Source organism: Pithys albifrons, chromosome 2, assembly GCF_047495875.1.
Source record: "Pithys albifrons albifrons isolate INPA30051 chromosome 2, PitAlb_v1, whole genome shotgun sequence".
Classification (NCBI taxonomy): Eukaryota; Metazoa; Chordata; class Aves; order Passeriformes; family Thamnophilidae; genus Pithys; species Pithys albifrons.
Window position 1 is genome coordinate 65,559,751 of NC_092459.1, and position 18,059 is coordinate 65,577,809.

The following is an 18,059-nucleotide window of genomic DNA, read 5'->3' on the forward strand; positions in this document are numbered from 1 at the left end:
GCTAGCAGTCAGTCCAGGGCAAATCTTGCAGTTGCTCAATGCATACACCAGGATGCCATCCATAGACTTCCAAGACGTTTCCTATCTAGTTCTTTGAATCCTGGAGAGAGATCCACTGCTTCCTTCTGTATCTTCCATCTAACTTCTCCTAAGCATGACCATGCTCCACAGTCCATGAAAGGCTCCCAGCCAGCCACAGAATATAAAAGGTCTTCCTGTTATACCCAGTGGGCTGGAAGAGAAGAAGCCATGGAGTTAGAGGAATTTCCAAAGGGCAGCAAGTATAGAGAACAGATGGACATTGTAAAAGCCCATGCACAGAAAAACTTAATTGTTTTAAATGCAAAAGACATTTTCTTTTGTCAGATGCAAGCAAACTCCATTGCTCTCACATAGAGAGGTTCTTGGCAAGAAACTAGCTGGCGCATGTTTAAAAGCATTCCAAAGATACTTACCCCTTTGGGAGACAAGAAACACAAGAGAAACTATGTACGTAAAAACTGATACTGCTTACTAGGACCAGCTTGAATTAGGGTTAGGCTTGTCACAGAGCACCAAGAGAGACGCCACCTTTATCTCTTACGAATCTGAAGACTTGCCCAGTCACTTTCAGACCGAATGTTCCCACTGGTCATCCTTTGGTTATGTTCTTAACAGAACTATTCAGAGAATTAAAAGAAGTGTGGGTCTTCCTTAGCAGTATCTGGGGTGTCTTGGATGGATACCAGGCATGTATGAAGGAAACAGCACTTGGCTTGGCAGGTTCTCAGGAGCTCTAAGACAAGCCAAGTTGTCTCAAAGAGCCCTGGGAAACTAACAGGCACCAGTAGTGGCAGAATGCACCCATTTATGCAGTAAACAAACGTAAGGGTTCCTAACTCGTTCTGTTCTATAATCCCAGGCCATTAATCAATTTTTTAAACTTATTAGGAGCACATCCATTGAGATGAAACTAAAAGGAACACAGACATTCTACACTAAGGTGTAATACAAGCAGAAATTTTAAAAAATAAAATTGTTTTCTGGCCATCATTATTTGTGTGGAACCTCTCAGTTTGCTCTGATACTCAGCATTTCTATATACTACTCCCACTCACTTGTCCAGACTGGTGTGAGTACCTTGGTCCCTGGATGCCCACTGCCCTTTGCAGGCACCTCCATCTTCCACAGGTACAGACTCTCCAGGGAGCTGATGCATGCATTGTCCTGCTAGGAAAGAGGCATAGGAATGCCAGCAGCCAGAATGGGCCATCATTGATTGTTCTGAATCCCATGAAGATCCCACTAACGGTAAGCACTCTGGCTTTTTCTCATTCACCCACATCTCAATCCCCTAGCTGTACTTATATATAAGATTATATATAAACCCCTCCATGCTACTATTTCTGTATCATCACTTCCCTCCCACCTCATGAACCCATTAGATTTTTTTTAATTCTTTGAATTTCAAAAGAATTTGAAAAGTTGATCATCACTCTCTGATCCCATCTGCTTCTGCGTATACATACCACAAGCACAAATTTCTCTGTGAAATATTCCTGCTGAACGTTTCCACAGTTATGTCCCAAATCCCATTACTAATTAGCTCCTACACCTACACTCACTCCTCTCCCTGCCTCCATTCTGTTTTTTAATTTAATGGCTCTCCTTCATCCCATTTCTTTCCCCGTAAGCTCAAGCTAGTTTGGAGTGTACTTTCATTTTGTATTACCATTTCAGCAGTTTACATTGTTTTGAACTCCACATCCACCTTTTCCCAGCTCAACACTCAAAGAGGAAGTGAGAAGAACTCTGTCACATCAGTGACTTTCCACATTAGGAAACGTTAGAACTGGGACCCCTCCATGAAGGAAGGTGAGCCAAGGATGCTAACACGACACAGCAGGACACCATTCCACAGCACCTGAGCAAGGCAAGCAGAGCAGGGCTGGGGACAGTAGTGGTTTTACCATCAAGCAAAATGACAAGTCAGGCCCTGAGGGAATCCAGTCACCAAGTCTGGGCAACATGGCTGGACTTAGGCCCTCCTACAACAAGGCTCAGGCCAAGAGCAGTGACCCCAGCACAGATGGGAGCCCAGCCAAGGGCCAGTGAGGCTTATGAATGCACACAGGGCCCTCTGCTGTTACATCTGCTCTGCAGAGCCCTGCACAGTGACTGTATTCATTCAAGAGACTGAACTGGGCACAACTCCAGGAATTCTTGCCTGCTGTAAATATTGTTTTGGCATTGCCAAATAACTTTCTTTAAATATTGTTCAATGATGATTGGAGAAAAGCAAGATTATAAGCAAATCGAGTTCAGAATTAGCTTTATCCTGCCCTAATACAACCAATGATCTAGTAAATGCCTTTGTTCTCAGGCTCCCTAACCTCTGTCAGAGAGACAGACAAGCTTTCAGTTTTCTTCCCTTTCACTCACACTCCTAGCTTTAGTCATATTTAAGGATAATCCACAGGTGGGCCCTGTTGTCTCAGCTAATATGTTTGGACCAATCTCCCAGAGTCAGCTTCATCTAGACTTAACATCCTTTTTGAAAACCTAGAAATATTAGATGAGGTGTATTTTGTCCTGGAAGTATATTTCCTCCTTTTTATGTTAATTTAAATCCTCTATGACACTCTCACAGTGATCAAACACAGAGAATATATTTAAAGGCTTACAGAGCAGCCCTAAATCCATCACAACTCTCACTTCCATCATATAACACGGCACCAACATTTTCTTAAAAAAATGTAGGATGGAGAAGAAAAACTCTTAAGTGAAAATAAGCCTCTATGTCCAACCTACTCCCCTTAATACTTCTCAAATGCCTTTGAGCAAGCAATCCTGAGCAAAGAAAGAAACCATCCAAAAGGACAAGATAAAAAATACAGGCAGAAATCACGAAGTAACCAAGAATAATATTTGCCTAATAAAACTTTTTATTAATCTCGAAGTGTTGTCTGTTCAACTTTTAGCTATCTGGCCTGTAGCTGTGTTCTGAGGCTGCCTATTGATGTTTCTCACAAGTGTTACAAGAATTAGCGGAAAATACCCTGGGAGTCAATGGTGACTTGCAGAATTGCTGCTATCAGCTTAATACAAGGTACCAGAGATACTTGCTACTGTAGAATAATAATGCCACTGCTGTGTGCAACAAAGCTGTTTTAAGGCTTGCGGTATGGTTGACTACAATAGCATCCAGCTTTTTGAATATGTTCAGTGTTGGATTCTGCTGTACATAAATATGAAAAAAATTAATCTCAATTGAAGTTCAAACATTGCATGAAGCATATGAAATATCACTGATTTGATATCACATCTGAGGCATTACAAAACAGCATAGCAGACTTGATGAAAAATTTAAGAATTGTGTATAGAAGAAATTTGACAGATGGCTTTAGGAAGCAGTAACACAGGTGAAAGTTTGTCCAAGCTACTGTTAAGTCTACCTGGCAGAACCCCTGAAAGCTGGCAGCATCAGCAGCATCAATGCAGCAGAAAATCAGGTTATGACAGTCTCTTATTGCATTACATTGGCTGGACAGATAATCTCAACCTCTGAAAAGATAACTGATAACATAGCTATGTCAGCTTTCAGTTTGTTTGACAACTAACCTCTGAACCTTTTATTGCATAGTTGTTTAGATCTCAAGTGAAATACTGGAAAGGAAGTACATGCGTACTCCCATAGGCAGAGTTAGTAATAATTTATCTTTTAATAACTTTAATAATTTAAATTAAAAACATTAAATAGCCCGTCCCTGGGCAGCAATCAGCCCCTGATGGTCAACTCCCCCCAGTTTCTATACAGTGATGTTCTATGGTATGGAATATCCCTTTGGCCAGTTCGGGTCAGCTGTCCTGGCCTTGCTCCCTCCCAGCTTCTCGCGCACCTTTTCAGTGGCAGAGCATGGACTGAGAAGTCCTTGACTTGGTGTAAGAGCTACTAAAACATCAGTGTGTTACCAGCATCATTCTCATCCTAAATCCGAAACATAGCGCTGTACCAGCTACTGGGAAGAAAATTAACCCTAACACAGCCGAAAACAGGACGTATTTAAAAGCAGCTCTAGACCAGCGATGCTGCCCAAGTCACTCATTTTGAGAAAACCAAAGTTGGTGCATGTCATGCAAAGGTGACATATATGTGTCATATATGCCGGGCAGGCAGGGGACACAGCGGCACATTCCCTCCGCTCCGGGCCCGATTCTGCACGGGACGCCGGTGCGATGGGCGCCGGTGGGGCGGCTGGCAGTGGCCGGGCGGTGCGATGGGCGCCGGCTGGCAGGGGCCGTGCGGTGCCGACATCCGGCGGACCCTGCGCAGCTCCCGCCCCGCTCCCGTCGGAGGTTCCCGTGGGGCCGATCCGCCGCGCCGCCCCTGCCCGCCCGCGCGCGCCCCCGCCTGTCCCTCCGCGCTCGCCGTCGCGCGGCAGCCAATCAGCGCGCGGCGCGGGGCGCGCGGGAGCGGGCGCGCGGCGGGCGCGGCCATGGAGGACGTGAGCGCCAAGTTCGTGTCGCAGAAGATCAGCCGGACGCGCTGGCGGCCCCCGCCCACCGCCGCCCTGCAGCCCCCAGATATCTTCGCCACCGGCTCCTGGGACAACGAGGTACCGCCCGGGTGGGCCCGGAGGCGCGGCGCGACCTTCCCGCCGGGGCGCGGGGCCGGCGGCGGGCGCACCCCACGCCGCCTCCGTGCCCTGTCCTCCGCCGCGGGGAGCGGGGCCGGGGCCGCTCTGAGCGCCCGGCCCGGCGGGGCCGCCCTTCGCTGCACTGTGCCCTGCTCGCGTCCCTAAGGAAGTTGGAGGGGCGTCCCGCCGCCAGGCAGCGTTATCCCGGTGGGCGAGCGCTTCTCTCCGGCCGGCGGCGGCTTCCTGAGGAGCAGTGCGCAGCCGGCTGCCTGTCGCCTCCCTGGCCCAGGCATATTGTTGTTGGATACTTTCGAAAGCATTTTCGGGTAAAAGCGCTCGTGTCGTTTCCGTACAGGATAACAGGATCTCCCTTTGGTCTGCTGGCGACCTTGGAAATGTGGGCCTCAATGGTGAATATCATGGAGAACCTCACCTGCTGTGTGACATCCAGCACAACGGTGATGTTATGGACATGCAGGTACAATAGCTGTGTTGAATAGATCCGTACTTTTTAAGGGCTTGTCACTTAGGAGAAGTCAAGCGAGAGTGAGCTGTCAAAATGCTGAGATTGGCCAGAAAAGGGCAAAACCAACCACTATGGCTTTGTGGGTTTGTTTTTTGTGGGTTTTGTTTTGGTTTTTCCTCTACCAATAACTTAGGTTACTCTTAAATTAAAATTGTTGTCTTAGTACTAACATTGACTATTAGCATACTTATTATCTCTCTTTAGTTTTTGGATCAAGAGAGAATCGTGGTTGCCTCATCAACAGGAACCGTAACGATATTCCGTCATCACCAAAATAACCAGGTATGTAACTCACACTGGCTTTAAGAAGCTATTCTGTGTAATGCAGCTCACTTTGATCTCAGCATAAGAAAACATCTACCTACCAAAATCAATTATTTTAATGTGTGTTAGAAAAAGCTTTGACTTTGTACATACAAGGAAAGAAAAACACATTCTATGCTCATCCTACATAAAGTTGATTCCAGGGCAAGGCTGGGGTATCTGCCAGCACACATCTGTAACCAAACAGCCTGAAAATGTACTTTAAAGAGATTGTATTGGTTTGGGGGAGTGGGTATGAATGGACTTATACCTGCCTTGTTAAGAGTTTTTGCATTCTTGAACTAAATGACTTAGGCTGAATTTCTTCTCATGAGTGTCATGTGAGGGAAGATAAGCAAACTGTGCAGTCTTTTGCTTTGATTAAAAATCACTGGAAATAAATGCATAATAACTTTTCTTATATAGTCCAAATGACACCATAAAAACAAATGTCTGTTAATAGTTTGTTGTGGTACCTAAAATAAACTAAGTTCTTTGCCATCAAAATCTAAATCTGATGTTATATTTAGTAAAGGTTTCAGCTCTTTTCCCTTGTTCTGGGAAAAGATTGAAGGCATTTTTCAGTTCATAAATAGTGTTCCATCTGGTTTCTGGGTCATGTGAAAATGGTGGTTCAGAGAAGAAATAATTAATATTTCATGGAAAGGTTGTGTGCTTAAGAGTTGAGGAAAATTTAGATCTCTTTATTTCTGTTGGTGTAGGAGGTTCGTGTTCTTGTGAGATAGTGGGGCTTTCCTGGAGCTTGTTTCTGGTTTCATGAGTATTCCAGAACTTAGTTTTATAAGGTTCATTATTTAACAGCGTATTTCATGTCTGATTACTACTTAGACATTGTCTGTCAACCATCGGTGGGAGAAAGCCCATCATCATGTGGATCAAGACACGTGCTGTGGTGGAGCAGCATGTACTGGAGTTGTCTGCAACAACCCAGAAATTGTCACCGTTGGAGAAGATGGAAGAATAAATCTCTTCAGAGCTGACCAGAAAGATGCAGTAAGAACTATAGGTATGTCCAATAACTGTTGCAGTTACTATAGTTGGGAGGGAGTTGTTTGGTTTTCAGCTACTCATATGATAACCAAAAGAAAAACAAAAGTCAGTTGAGAATTGATTTCAGTATTCCAAGTTAAATGCATTTGCTCCAGATTATTCCTTATCCGTACAGACTTTAAATCCTTGAAGCGTATTTCAGATGTATTTCTATATCTGTTTAGGTACATAGAAGTTAATGTTTTAGCTGATGGAGAAGCTTGAAGCCCAGCCTTCTCTATGTTTCTGTTTCATCTAGAATTGTTTAATACTATGACAATATATATGAAGTAGGGTTAGGTTTCAAGAGGTGTTGTCTCCCAAGTTCTTCATAACTGGAGGTCAGTGAAATGCTCACTTCAATTCACTATTTGTCATAAAATTAACCCTTGTGGTGACCATATACAAAACCAGCTGTGTGTCTGTGTCTAAAGCAACAGCAAGAACCAGAAACTACTGTTTGTACCTTGGTTTTCTGCCAGATATCATGGTGATAATATCAAGGGATCATTTCTCCCTTGGTGGAAAAGCTCCATATTCCTTACAGTCATAGATTATGGGATGAAGGAAGATGTTTGTGAAAGGTGCCAAAACTATTTTATTATGGTAGTCTCATGGAAACAGAATACAAGTTTGTAGCATCTGTTGGAAATTAAACTTAAAAGTAGATGTAATTTAAGGGATGGTAACACTGTTTGATAGTAGCATTATTACACCAAAAGGTTCCCTCTGAAGCTTCAGTTCGATGCAGCACTTTGTTTCTTCTTAAGCAAAACCTTTCATCCAGCAGATGAAAGAATTCACATAGTGAGTGATAAGGCAACTAAGGAAGGAAGTACTTTGTGATTTTAAGGGGGAGTACTTATGTGTTGTACATGGCTGTATATACACACAAGATAAATCCTTTTAATTGCATACAGCCCTTTACCAAAGTTCCTTGAGAATTTCTGCAGAAAACCTTTCTATATTAAAAAGAAATGTAGCAGAGCATGAGCCAGATTTTATTAGCAGGAACACATGAAACACAGTAACGGTCTCAGGGGTGACTTTATCACCTCTACAACTACCTGGACAGAGGTTCAGCCAGGTGGGGGTAGTCATCTTCTCCCAGACAGCTGGTGACAGCACAAGAGGACATAGTCTCAAGCTGCACCAGGGGAGATTCAGGTTGAATGTCAGGAAGAATTTCTTCATGGAAAATATTGGAATTGGCTGCCCAGGAAGGTGATAGAATCACCATCTTTGGAAGCATTCACGAAATGACTGGACATGGCACTTTGTGCCATGGTCTCATTGACATGGTGGTGTTCGGCCAAAGGTTGGACTTGATGATCATGGAGGTCTTTTCCAATCTTAATGATTCTGTGATTCTCTGATTTTTTTGAGGAGGATGAGGACATAAAACAGTTCAAAAGGATTATTTTACTTTAAATTTTTTATTTATATACAGATAGCAACACAGAATGTTTTGGAACAAGTTTATAAAGTTGAGTGTTTTGCTGACTCCCAGGAAGCAAATATCAAAAAAACTTGGTTTTCTCTGGTCAGTTTCTCAGATGCTTACACACAGATTTAATAATGTGCAGGATGCAAGTTGTTAAGTTTTCTTGGTGCTTGCTTGGGCTTGCGTTGTAGCGAGTGCATCATTCAGTGTTATGCTGCAGGAAGACTGCATTTAGATCTGCTGGTGCATAAATATTTAAGAAATCACACATTAATTAATTGAGAAATGTCCTTTTGAACACGAGAAGCAAAACATTAAAATCGGTACATAAATAAGTCATATCTATGATGTGGTAAGTGAAGCTTATGTGGAGTTAGGTGGAAAGGACTAGCACAAACTTACAGTCTAGAGTGGTTTTACAGTAAGTCGGAGAGAGCAGAGAGAGCACATCTTGGAAGATGCTCTCGGGTTCTTCAGGGTGGAGTTCTATGGTGTGAGCAATCTTTCATGCTTGACACCTTGACATTCCCAGGCACTGAGCTGAACACTCAAAATGTTTTAACATGAAAATAGAATTCTTGTACCTCACTCAATATTTGTAAAGAATACCTTGGTATTTTTGTTATTGCTCAATGGATTTAAGAGCATAATACAAAGTTGACAGGTTTGTAGTTAGTAGGAAAAACTACCCAGAGTTGGAGATCATGTAAAAATCTTTTGGAGCCATAAAAATGTATCATTGCTAAATCACTTAGGATTACTCTGTCATAAAATTTTAAATCCTTTAGAACTTCAGTGTCCAGTAATCTAACATTTCTTTTTTAAAGTGTTTTGGTGAGGCTTTTTTATTTCCCCTCAGCTTCCACTTAAATACAAGGCAGAAAAGTCATTCAAGTACCTGTAACCAGGTATGCATCTTATTCAGAAAGATGATAATTTGCCTATATTTTCAATATATTTTCTTTAAAAAAGAATTTTAAAATATTTGAGGTGAAAATAGACTTAACAATATTGCCCCATCATAATCAAGATGAAAAGTTTATATGTAGTAACAGAATTAAAATACAAGAAAATGGTGTCTATGTTTTCTCCTAAGACCTCAAAAGGTTCACCTCAATTCTGTGAATTGTTTGACATTGTAAATTACTCTGACCAAAAGAAGCATCGCAGAAAAGTACCTGGAAAAGAAAGAGGTTTGCCATTTAGTTATTACAAGCACAGCATAACTCTGGTTTAACCTGATATCACATTGATAGTTCTTGGAAAAGGTCTAAAAGTTAGTGAATTAAGTGTTTCTGTGTACAACTGCTTGATGGTCTCAGCCAGAGTTACTGTTTCTTGTGTTCAGAAGAACTCCATTACGAAAAGCACCATAGTTGCCTCCTGTCAGTAAGTGCTGGACATATAAAAAAGTCTTTTGAAAACCATAAACTTGGCTAAATTGATTCCTCTTGAAGGAACTGCAGAAAGAAATCTTATGGATCAACAAGTAGTTCTCTAAGGACCAGAGCTAATTAAACACAGCTTCTTAAAGATTTGTCTCAGTAGTGTTTGATACAGGAAGAAAGGGCTCCTTTTCACAGGGTATTGGCAGATACTGCTCTATCTCTGACCTTGAAAATGCAGAGGTTGTAAGCACATTTAAGCAGCTGTGTTCTGTTTTCAATAAAGAGTTATTTTGTTGTAATTGAATGGATACTAGCATTCCATAGGTTTACCTGAATTCTTTCCTCATCTCTTGCAGACAATGCAGACAGCAGTACACTCCATGCAGTGACTTTCCTTCGCACAACTGAGATCTTGACAGTGAATTCAATTGGACAGTTAAAAATATGGGACTTCAGACAGCAAAGAAATGAGCCATCTCAAATATTTTCTTTGTAAGACCTTCACTTTATTACATATTTACTGAGAAGCATGTGCTACTTTATATAATCTGACTTAAATCTTTCCTGATAGCTTCCTAACAGTGGGATGGTATATTACTGATTTCTTTAAAGATTTTAACTTCCTTGGTATTTAAATAATCAAAAGCAGACTCCTTAAAGGCTGAACCACTGTTGTGACTAAGCACTGTGCTTAGGTGGTCTATTTTATGATTTAACTCTTGAAAAACTATTGCACCTGCATACTTGCTCTTTTGTAAGGAAAAAAGCTCCAACCCTCAACCCAATCTCTTTCCATATATATATGTGTATATACATATATATATGTGAATATATATATACACACATATATATATACGTATATAGATATATATTTATATACACTTCACATCTGCTTTTCTCCACAGGCCTAACATAAGGTTTCTGGCATTTGGAATTATTTGATTGGTAACTTTGTGCCTTATAAGGTACTGTCAGAGAACAAAGTGAGCTAGATTTCAGTCTTGTTGTTAGCTGTGTCCCGTGGAGAGCACTCTGGACTCTGAATCCCAAGGACCTGAGTTTGAGTCTCAGTGGGACCGTCCCCTGGCAGTTCAATGTCTCCCTGCCATCCCATCCCGTCAGATCTCGGATGCTCAGCAGGGTCAGCCCTGGTTAGTACCGGGTGCTGTGACAGTCCCGAGGACTTCACTGTCATTGTCCAAGCTCGCTCGGCCATGGCAGATGAACCTGAGGACTTAAACGGTGGGGCCAGTTCTGCACACTCTGTGCCTCACCTAAAAAATCCACTGCACAGGCTGGAAGGGCACGTGGGGAGAGCCCTTCCCAAATCTGCGTTCGTGAAGTCTGGCCATACACACATACATACAATTCCCATTGCTGTTAAAAGGCTGTGGTTTAGGTACCTGATTTTGTTAGTGCCCAGTCTCCCTTTGTAACTCTTAGTATACGTTGAAACTGCAATTATAACATGCATTTCCCAGTAATCTTATTGTAGGTATACACTGAGTATTATTGGTATGCAAGACTCTCTTACTCCTGTAAAGCTGTCAGATGCCCTGTAGATGTCTGTGTACTGCAGGGCACAGAATCTGATGCTTATCTGATTGTAGATTCATGTTATTGCCGTACCTCTGGTTTCCAGTGGATGTCATGAGGCTTCAGGCTGTGGTAATCAGATGCTACAGGAACTGAATCTGCAGTTGATACTGGTACCTCACTTGTCAACACTGTAGGGATTAAGAAGGAGAAAACAGAAACTAAATAAAGAATTCATGTTTGAGTTACTTGGTTGTTTTGTTTTTTTTTCTTTACAGGGCAGGTGACAGAGTTCCACTGCACTGTGTGGACAGGCATCCCAATCAGCAGCATATTGTTGCCACAGGGGGCCAGGATGGGATGCTGAGCATATGGGACATCAGGCAGGGTACTATGCCAGTGTCCCTGCTAAATGCTCATGAAGCAGAAAGTAAGTACCTGAAATGGAGCAGGGAGAAGAAGGTGTTATTTTAGAGAAATCTCTGGTTTTTTGTAAAAGATAAGCTGTTGTTACTGTGGTAGAAAACAATCACATAGTTGCCACTTCATAGAATCATTGATTGGTTTAGGTTGGAAGAGACTTAAAGATCATCTAGTTCCAACCTACCTACCACAGGCAGGGACATCTCCCACTTGAGCAGGTTGCTCCAAGTCACATCCACCCTGGTCTTGAACATTTACAAGGATGGGGCATCCACAACTTCTCTAGGCAATCTGTTCCAGGTTACTTTTCTTCACCACCCTCATAGTAAAGAATTTTTTTCCAATACCTAGTCTAAACCTTCTATCACTTTAAAGCCATTCTACCTTGTTCCATCTCTACATGCCTTTGTTAAAAGTTCCTCTCCAACCTTTAGGTACTGTAAGATCTCCCCAGACCCTCCTCTTCTCCAAGCTGAACAGCTCCGACTCTCTCAGCCTGTCTTCACAGGAGAGGTGCTCCAGCCCTCTGACCATCTTCATGGCCCTCCTCTGGACTTGCTCCCACAGGTTCATGTCCTTCTTATACTGGGGAGCCCAGAGCTGGATGCAGCACTCCAGTCCCCTCATGGCAGCACTGTGTCTCCTGATGGCAGAGGGGGAGAACCACTTCCCTCAAACTGCTGCCCACACTGCTTTGGACTCAGCCCAGGATACGTTTGACTTTCTGGGCTGCAAACTCACATTGCTGGGTCATGTGCAGCCACTAATCCACCAGCACCCCCAAGTCCTTCTCAGGGCTGCTCTCGATCTGTTCATCCCCCAGCCTGGATTGATACTGAAGGTTGCCCCAACCCAAGTGCAACACCTTGCACTGGGCTTTGTTGAACCCCATAAGATTCCTACGGACCCACTTCTCAAGCTTGTCCAAGTTCCTCTGGATGGCATCCTGTCCTTTAGATGTGTCAACCACACCACTCAGCTTGGTGTCATCAGCAGACTTGCTGAAGCTGCACTCAATCCCACTGTCATTGATGAAGACCTTAAATAGCACTGGTCTCAATATGAACCTCTGTGGGACAGAGTTTGTCACTGATGTCCAGCTGGATGCAGAGCTGTTAATCATTACCCTCTGGGTGTTACTGTCCAACCACGTCTTCACCCACTAAACAATCCAGCCATCAAATCCATCTCACTCCACTTTAGAAGGACGTGGGAGACTTTGTAAAAGGCCTTACATAGAAGTCCAGATAAATAACATCTGTAGCCTTCCCTTGTCCACTGATGTAGTCAATCCATTATAAAAGGGCACTAGATTGGTCAGGCAGGACTTGCCTTGGTGATGCTGTGCCGGCTGTCTTGAATCACCTCCCTATCGTCTGTGTGCTTTAGCATAGCTTCTGGGAGGATCTGTTCCATGTTTTTCCCAGGCACAGAGCTGAGGCTGACAGGTCAGTTGTTCTCAGGGTCCTCCTTTCTACCCTTTTTAAACATGGGTTTGTACCCATCTTTCCCTTTTTCCAGTCACCTGGGACTTCACCTGACTGCCATGACTTTTCAAATATCATGAAATGTGGCTTGGCAACTACATCAGCCAATTAATTCCCTGAGGACTCTGGGATGCATCTCCTTGGGCCTCACAGTGTATGTTCAGGCACCTTAGGTGGTCATGAACCTGAGCTTAAGTGGGAGGGACTTTGCTCCCTTAGAGCCTGTCTTCACCACTCGAGAGGTGTGGGAAGAGAGATTGCCATTGAAAACTGAGGCAAAAGAATTCCTAAGTACCTCACCCTTCTCTTCATTCATTGCTACCAGTTTGCCAGTGTTGTTCATCAGGGGCGGGTCACACCTTCTCTAACCTTCCTTTTCTGGCTGACATACCTGTAGAAGCCCTCCCTGTTATTCTATCCCTTGCCAGATCAGTTCCAGCTTCACCTTGGCCTTCCTCACCCTATCCCTACACAGCCTTCATCTCTATACTTTTCCCAGGATACCTACTGCTACTCAATGTGTTTTCATCCAGTTGGCTTCCTTCTCTCTGTATATGAGACTGTTCTTATCTAAAAGCCAACTATCAAAATTAAAATTAGACTTGGTAAACAATTCTTTAATTACAGTCCTTGAATGCAGTTGATCAGAATGACTGTGTTTCTAGCAGGGTATGTGTATAAAGTCACAGATATTGATGCTGTGTTGTCCAGATAGAGTAAAGCAAGAATGCAGACACTAACAAACTTGAAAACATGAGGAAGAAGGGGGAACTCAAGATAGTACATGTCTATGTGGTGCCTCCACAGTGCTGAAACGGCTCACTTTCCTAGTAACTTTACACAAACAAGATAGCAATTCATTTTATGCTGAAAATATCTTTACTTGATGCTATGATCATATTAAATAAGTGAAAATATTTCTTGATGTTAAGTTTTTACTGATGTAAATGTCTCTTTCATGGTTGTGGTATTTAGACACAAAGTAATGTGTGCTGGGAAGGAATGCATGCTATGTGCAGATTTGAACTTAATAGTAGGGAAGATGGCATCAGATGGTGTATAGAATGCCTGAATTCAGATACAACTTTACCCTTTTTAGCAATTTTTGAAATACTGAAAATGCAACGAAAAAATCTTTTTTTTCTTGCTGACCCCCACACCTCCTCTCCCAGGGGAGTGAAAACTGCAGTATAAGTAAGGATGGGGCTTTGGGTCTCCTACCCACACACACTTAAGAATGGAAGGTTTTGATGGGGGCATGGGCTCTTGTAAGTGGATGTCCACATCATACTATCCAAAGCACAGTGATTGAAGTACTTGATGCTTGTTCTGAAGTGGTTCTGACATGGTTTGGTTTGATACTTCCAGTGTGGGAAGTTCACTTCCATCCCTCCAACCCTGATCACTTATTTACGTGTTCTGAAGATGGATCTCTCTGGCACTGGGATGCTTCCACAAGTGTATCTGAAAAACCATCTTTTCTTCATCAAGGTAAGGATGTTTGAAGTCTGTCTGCATTGAATTTGTCAGTAAGCAACATCATTACAGTCAGTGTTCTCACATGACTCAATAACACAATCTTAATACAGAAAATTAAAAGCTGGTTTCTTTTCTTAGAAAGAAAGCCCTAATAGGGACTTGAGGAAAACTACTTATAAGGCTAGCAGTTGTATGAGGGTTTTTTATGGTCTCATTTTGTGGGGTTTTTTAATCGGCTACCCTTTGACCAATGTGTGAAAGGGCACATCTATGATTTCAAAGATAGATTGTGTTCACTTAAAATCATCTGTTTGTAGAAAAGACACAGAGACAGCCTGAATAACATTACTGAGTCTCTGAGGGAGATACACAAAGTTAGAATACCAAAATAATTGATATGTTGATGAGATAGAACTAGGAATTTACAATTCAAGGTCATAATTGGAACTTTCAGTGAATGAAACCCTATCCTTTTGTATTGTGGCAGGATTTTAAAGTTATGATACTGACTTAACATAAACATTTATTTTAACATTCTAATCACAAAGACTGCTAGTGCTTGCCACTTCAGACTGTAAACAGTGAGGAAGCTTTCAGATGTCACCTGCTGTCTTTTAGCCTCAAAGTCGTCATTGAAAGTTAAATTTTATATACAGAAGCGAGCGATAGGGTTACTGATTCAAATTGCCCTCTGCATATTTTCAGATATATGAAATACAAATCCCTTGGCATCATTTCAGACACCCGTTAATTTTATGTTGAAAGACAGTACTCAAATTGTGAGACTTCAGTTTAAATGTAAAATACTATGTGGAAAAAGTTCAAAGTCAAGTACAGGTGTATTACTTGCTGCAGAGGAAGTAGGGAGGAGGGACAGTAGGGAATAAGTGTTATGGAAGCAAAGCTGAAACCCCAAACATAGGAAGACACTGTACAAAGGGACTTCCGTTCTGCCCTTGTTTTAGTATCTGGCTAGAAAAACATGCAGGTACTTACACTGCGTTCAGTGAGATGAGTTCATAGCTGTTGTGATGGATTGTCTGAACTGCGGATAGAGCTGCTAGCAGGTTTCTATAATCACTTCAAGTGCTTGATTTTTTAAGCTATTTTTTCCTTCCTTTACCAAAGAAATGACATCTGATAACTAATCTGAAAACTGGCTTAAATGCTAAATTATATTCCTATCATGTCTATCCCATAATTATTATGTTTCTTCCGTATTATCTAAATTGAAACTTCTTTATCTTCCCTCTTTACTTTTTTCAGGAGGAAGAAGTACTACCTATCTTTCCCACAGTACCATTAACCAGTCCGTAGTAAGTGCCTGGCTAAGCAACGATCCTACCAAAGACCGCATGGAAATCACCAACTTAATTCCAAATCAGACTTTGTCTGTGAATAGCTTAGATGTTTTAGGACCATGCCTAGTGTATGGTACTGACGCAGAGGCTATTTATGTGAACAGACAACTTTTTGCATGAAATGACTGCAGTATCCCTTGGAAGTATTGAACTATCGGGAAATGTCAGGTTCATTCTTAGAGTACTTCTTAGTCTCTCCCCCTGTGTCGGGGAGAGACCTACAGCTTGGTCCTGGTACTGCAGGAGAAACGTGAGGTACCGCAGATGCTGACAGCTGTCACTTGGTACTGATGCTCTGGGATGGGTAACTGAGCAGGTTTACATGCCATTTCTTCCCTACTGCCTGTTTGGTGTTGATAAGCAGGGAAGTAGTCACTAGGGCAAGATTTTTGCTGTAAAGTTATGTTCATAATACACACACATAAAAACTGAAGAAAAGGTAAACCCTGAATTTTTATTTTTCCCTGTAAAGATATTTTTCAAGTATTATTTCTAAAGCGAAAACTTAGGGTTCTTTGAAATTCTTTTTATGTCACTTGAGAGAGATGGGTGTTTTTTTAAGCAGAGTTTTTTATATTTTATGGGGAACATAACTTTTAATGTTAGTTCATGAGAATTGGAAGGAAAACTGTTAAAGCTATGAAATGTGTGATAGGAATCTAAGCATTGTAGCAACATTATGCTGAGTTATTTACAGTTTCATCATGGATGCTGCATGCTAAATCCTGATAATGCACCAGTAAATCTCCCAACCAAAAACAGGTTTTTATTTAACAGATGTTGTATTTGACAAATGTATTGGCTGTGTTTTCAGGTGTAAGAATAAGATCTACATTTGAGACATAGTCTTTGTCAAAATTTCATGTCTGGTCTGATTAAATCTTTGAAAAGTTCGGTTTTATGATTAGCATTGTACCTACCTTTTGTTACAAGGAACCCTTTCTCTTTTTAATAAACAGTTTTGCACAAGAGTAGTGGTCTGAGTTACTAAATTACTTCTAATAGATGTGCGTGCACTCATCTTTGCAGGAAGGTAAATAACTATAACTTACTTGGACTGATCCTGGGTATGCAATCTGAAGGATGGAGAGAAACCTCAGGTTTTAGGCAGCAACAGGTTAGTTACAAGGTTTTATGTGGTATATACCTGAAGGGAAGTTATAGCCAGGTAGGGGTTGGTCTCTTCTCCCCGGCACTCAGCAATAGGACAAGGGGGCACGGGCTCAAGCTCTGCCAGGGGAAATTTAAGTTGGATATCAGAAACAAATTCTTTCCAGAGAGAGTAATCAGGCATTGGAATGGCCTGCCCAGAGAGGTGGTGGATTCACCATCCCTGGAGGTTTTTAAACTGAGATTGGCCATGGCACCTGAGTGCCATGATCTGGTAAAGGGACTGGAGTTGGACCAAGGGTTGGACTTGATGACCTCGGAGGTCTTTTCCAACCCAATCCATTCTGTGATTCTATGATTTTCCACCATAATCACTTCGGAGTGTACTTTACTTCACATCTGCAAGAATGGCCTTGGGCTCCGGCGGCAAAACACATTACCTGATTCAAAATCTTTGTGTGTCTGGCTGCAGCAGCTGGATGACAGGAGCTGGATGGCCTCCCTTCATCAGGCAATGTACGGACTTACCAAGAGACTCGTTAGAGCTGCCTAAATTTTAATTCCCGAAGTTCAAGAGATGGAAATGAATGGATGAAACGGAAAGAAACGGTCGAGCTGCACCTCCGAGGGATAACCGGTGGCTCCTCCTTCCCCTTGGTCCGTAACGAGTCCATCGCTCGGGCAGGAGCGGGATCAGAAGCGGGATCAGAGGAGGCTCGGCAGAGCTTTTTGACCGCTATGAGGAAACCGGGGCTTGCCCATGAGAGGAGCAAGCGGAGCTGTCCGTGTGCTGTGCGGGCCCGCAGGGGTCACAGCCGCTCCTGTCCCTGTCCCTCTGTGCCCCGCGGGCCCGCAGGGGTTACAACAGCTCTTGCCTGGGCTGTCCGTGTGTGCCGTGCGGGCCCGCAGAGGTCACAGCAGCTCCTGTCCCTTTGTGCCCCGCAGGCGCGCAGGGGTTACAGGAGGCTCCTGTCCCTCTCTATGCCCCGCGGGCGCGCAGAGGTTACAGCAACTCCTGCCCGGTCTGTCAGTGTGGTCCCTACAGGCCCGCAGGGGTTACCGCAGCTCCTGCCTGGGTTGTCTGTCCGTCCGTGCCCCGCGGGCCCGCAGGGGTTACGGCAGCTCCTGCCGGGGCTCAGCGAGTGCCCGTAGGGGTCACAGCAACTCTTGGCGGGGCTCAGTGTGGTCCCTACGGGCCCGAAGGGGTCACAGCCCCTCCTGTCCCTCCTTGTGCCCCGCGGGCCCGCAGAGGTTACAGCCCCTCCCGTCCCTCTCCGAGTCCCAAGGGCCCGCAGGGGTTACAGCCCCTTCTGTCCCTCTGTGTCCCGGGGGCCCG

General features: G+C 43.3%; 1 protein-coding gene across 1 annotated transcript; it reads left to right on the forward strand.

Annotated features, from left to right (window-relative positions):
* Positions 1-4,443: 4,443 nt before the first annotated feature.
* Positions 4,444-16,584, forward strand: NUP43 (nucleoporin 43). Its single transcript, XM_071549337.1, has 8 exons — positions 4,444-4,595; positions 4,972-5,094; positions 5,347-5,424; positions 6,295-6,472; positions 9,684-9,819; positions 11,142-11,293; positions 14,142-14,264; positions 15,519-16,584. Exons 1-8 carry the CDS (start codon positions 4,476-4,478, stop codon positions 15,731-15,733), a joined length of 1,125 nt encoding a protein of 374 aa, XP_071405438.1. The 5' UTR covers positions 4,444-4,475; the 3' UTR covers positions 15,734-16,584.
* Positions 16,585-18,059: the final 1,475 nt, after the last annotated feature.

What these genes read in the sequence shown, in the direction of transcription:
- NUP43 (XM_071549337.1), top strand. Translation starts at nt 4,476, where the DNA reads ATGGAGGACGTGAGCGCCAAGTTCGTGTCGCAGAAGATCAGCCGGACG. An exon ending in CCGGCTCCTGGGACAACGAG is followed by an intron (nt 4,596 to 4,971) that starts GTACCGCCCGGG and finishes GTTTCCGTACAG; the next exon opens with GATAACAGGATCTCCCTTTG. An exon ending in AGATGCAGTAAGAACTATAG is followed by an intron (nt 6,473 to 9,683) that starts GTATGTCCAATA and finishes CATCTCTTGCAG; the next exon opens with ACAATGCAGACAGCAGTACA.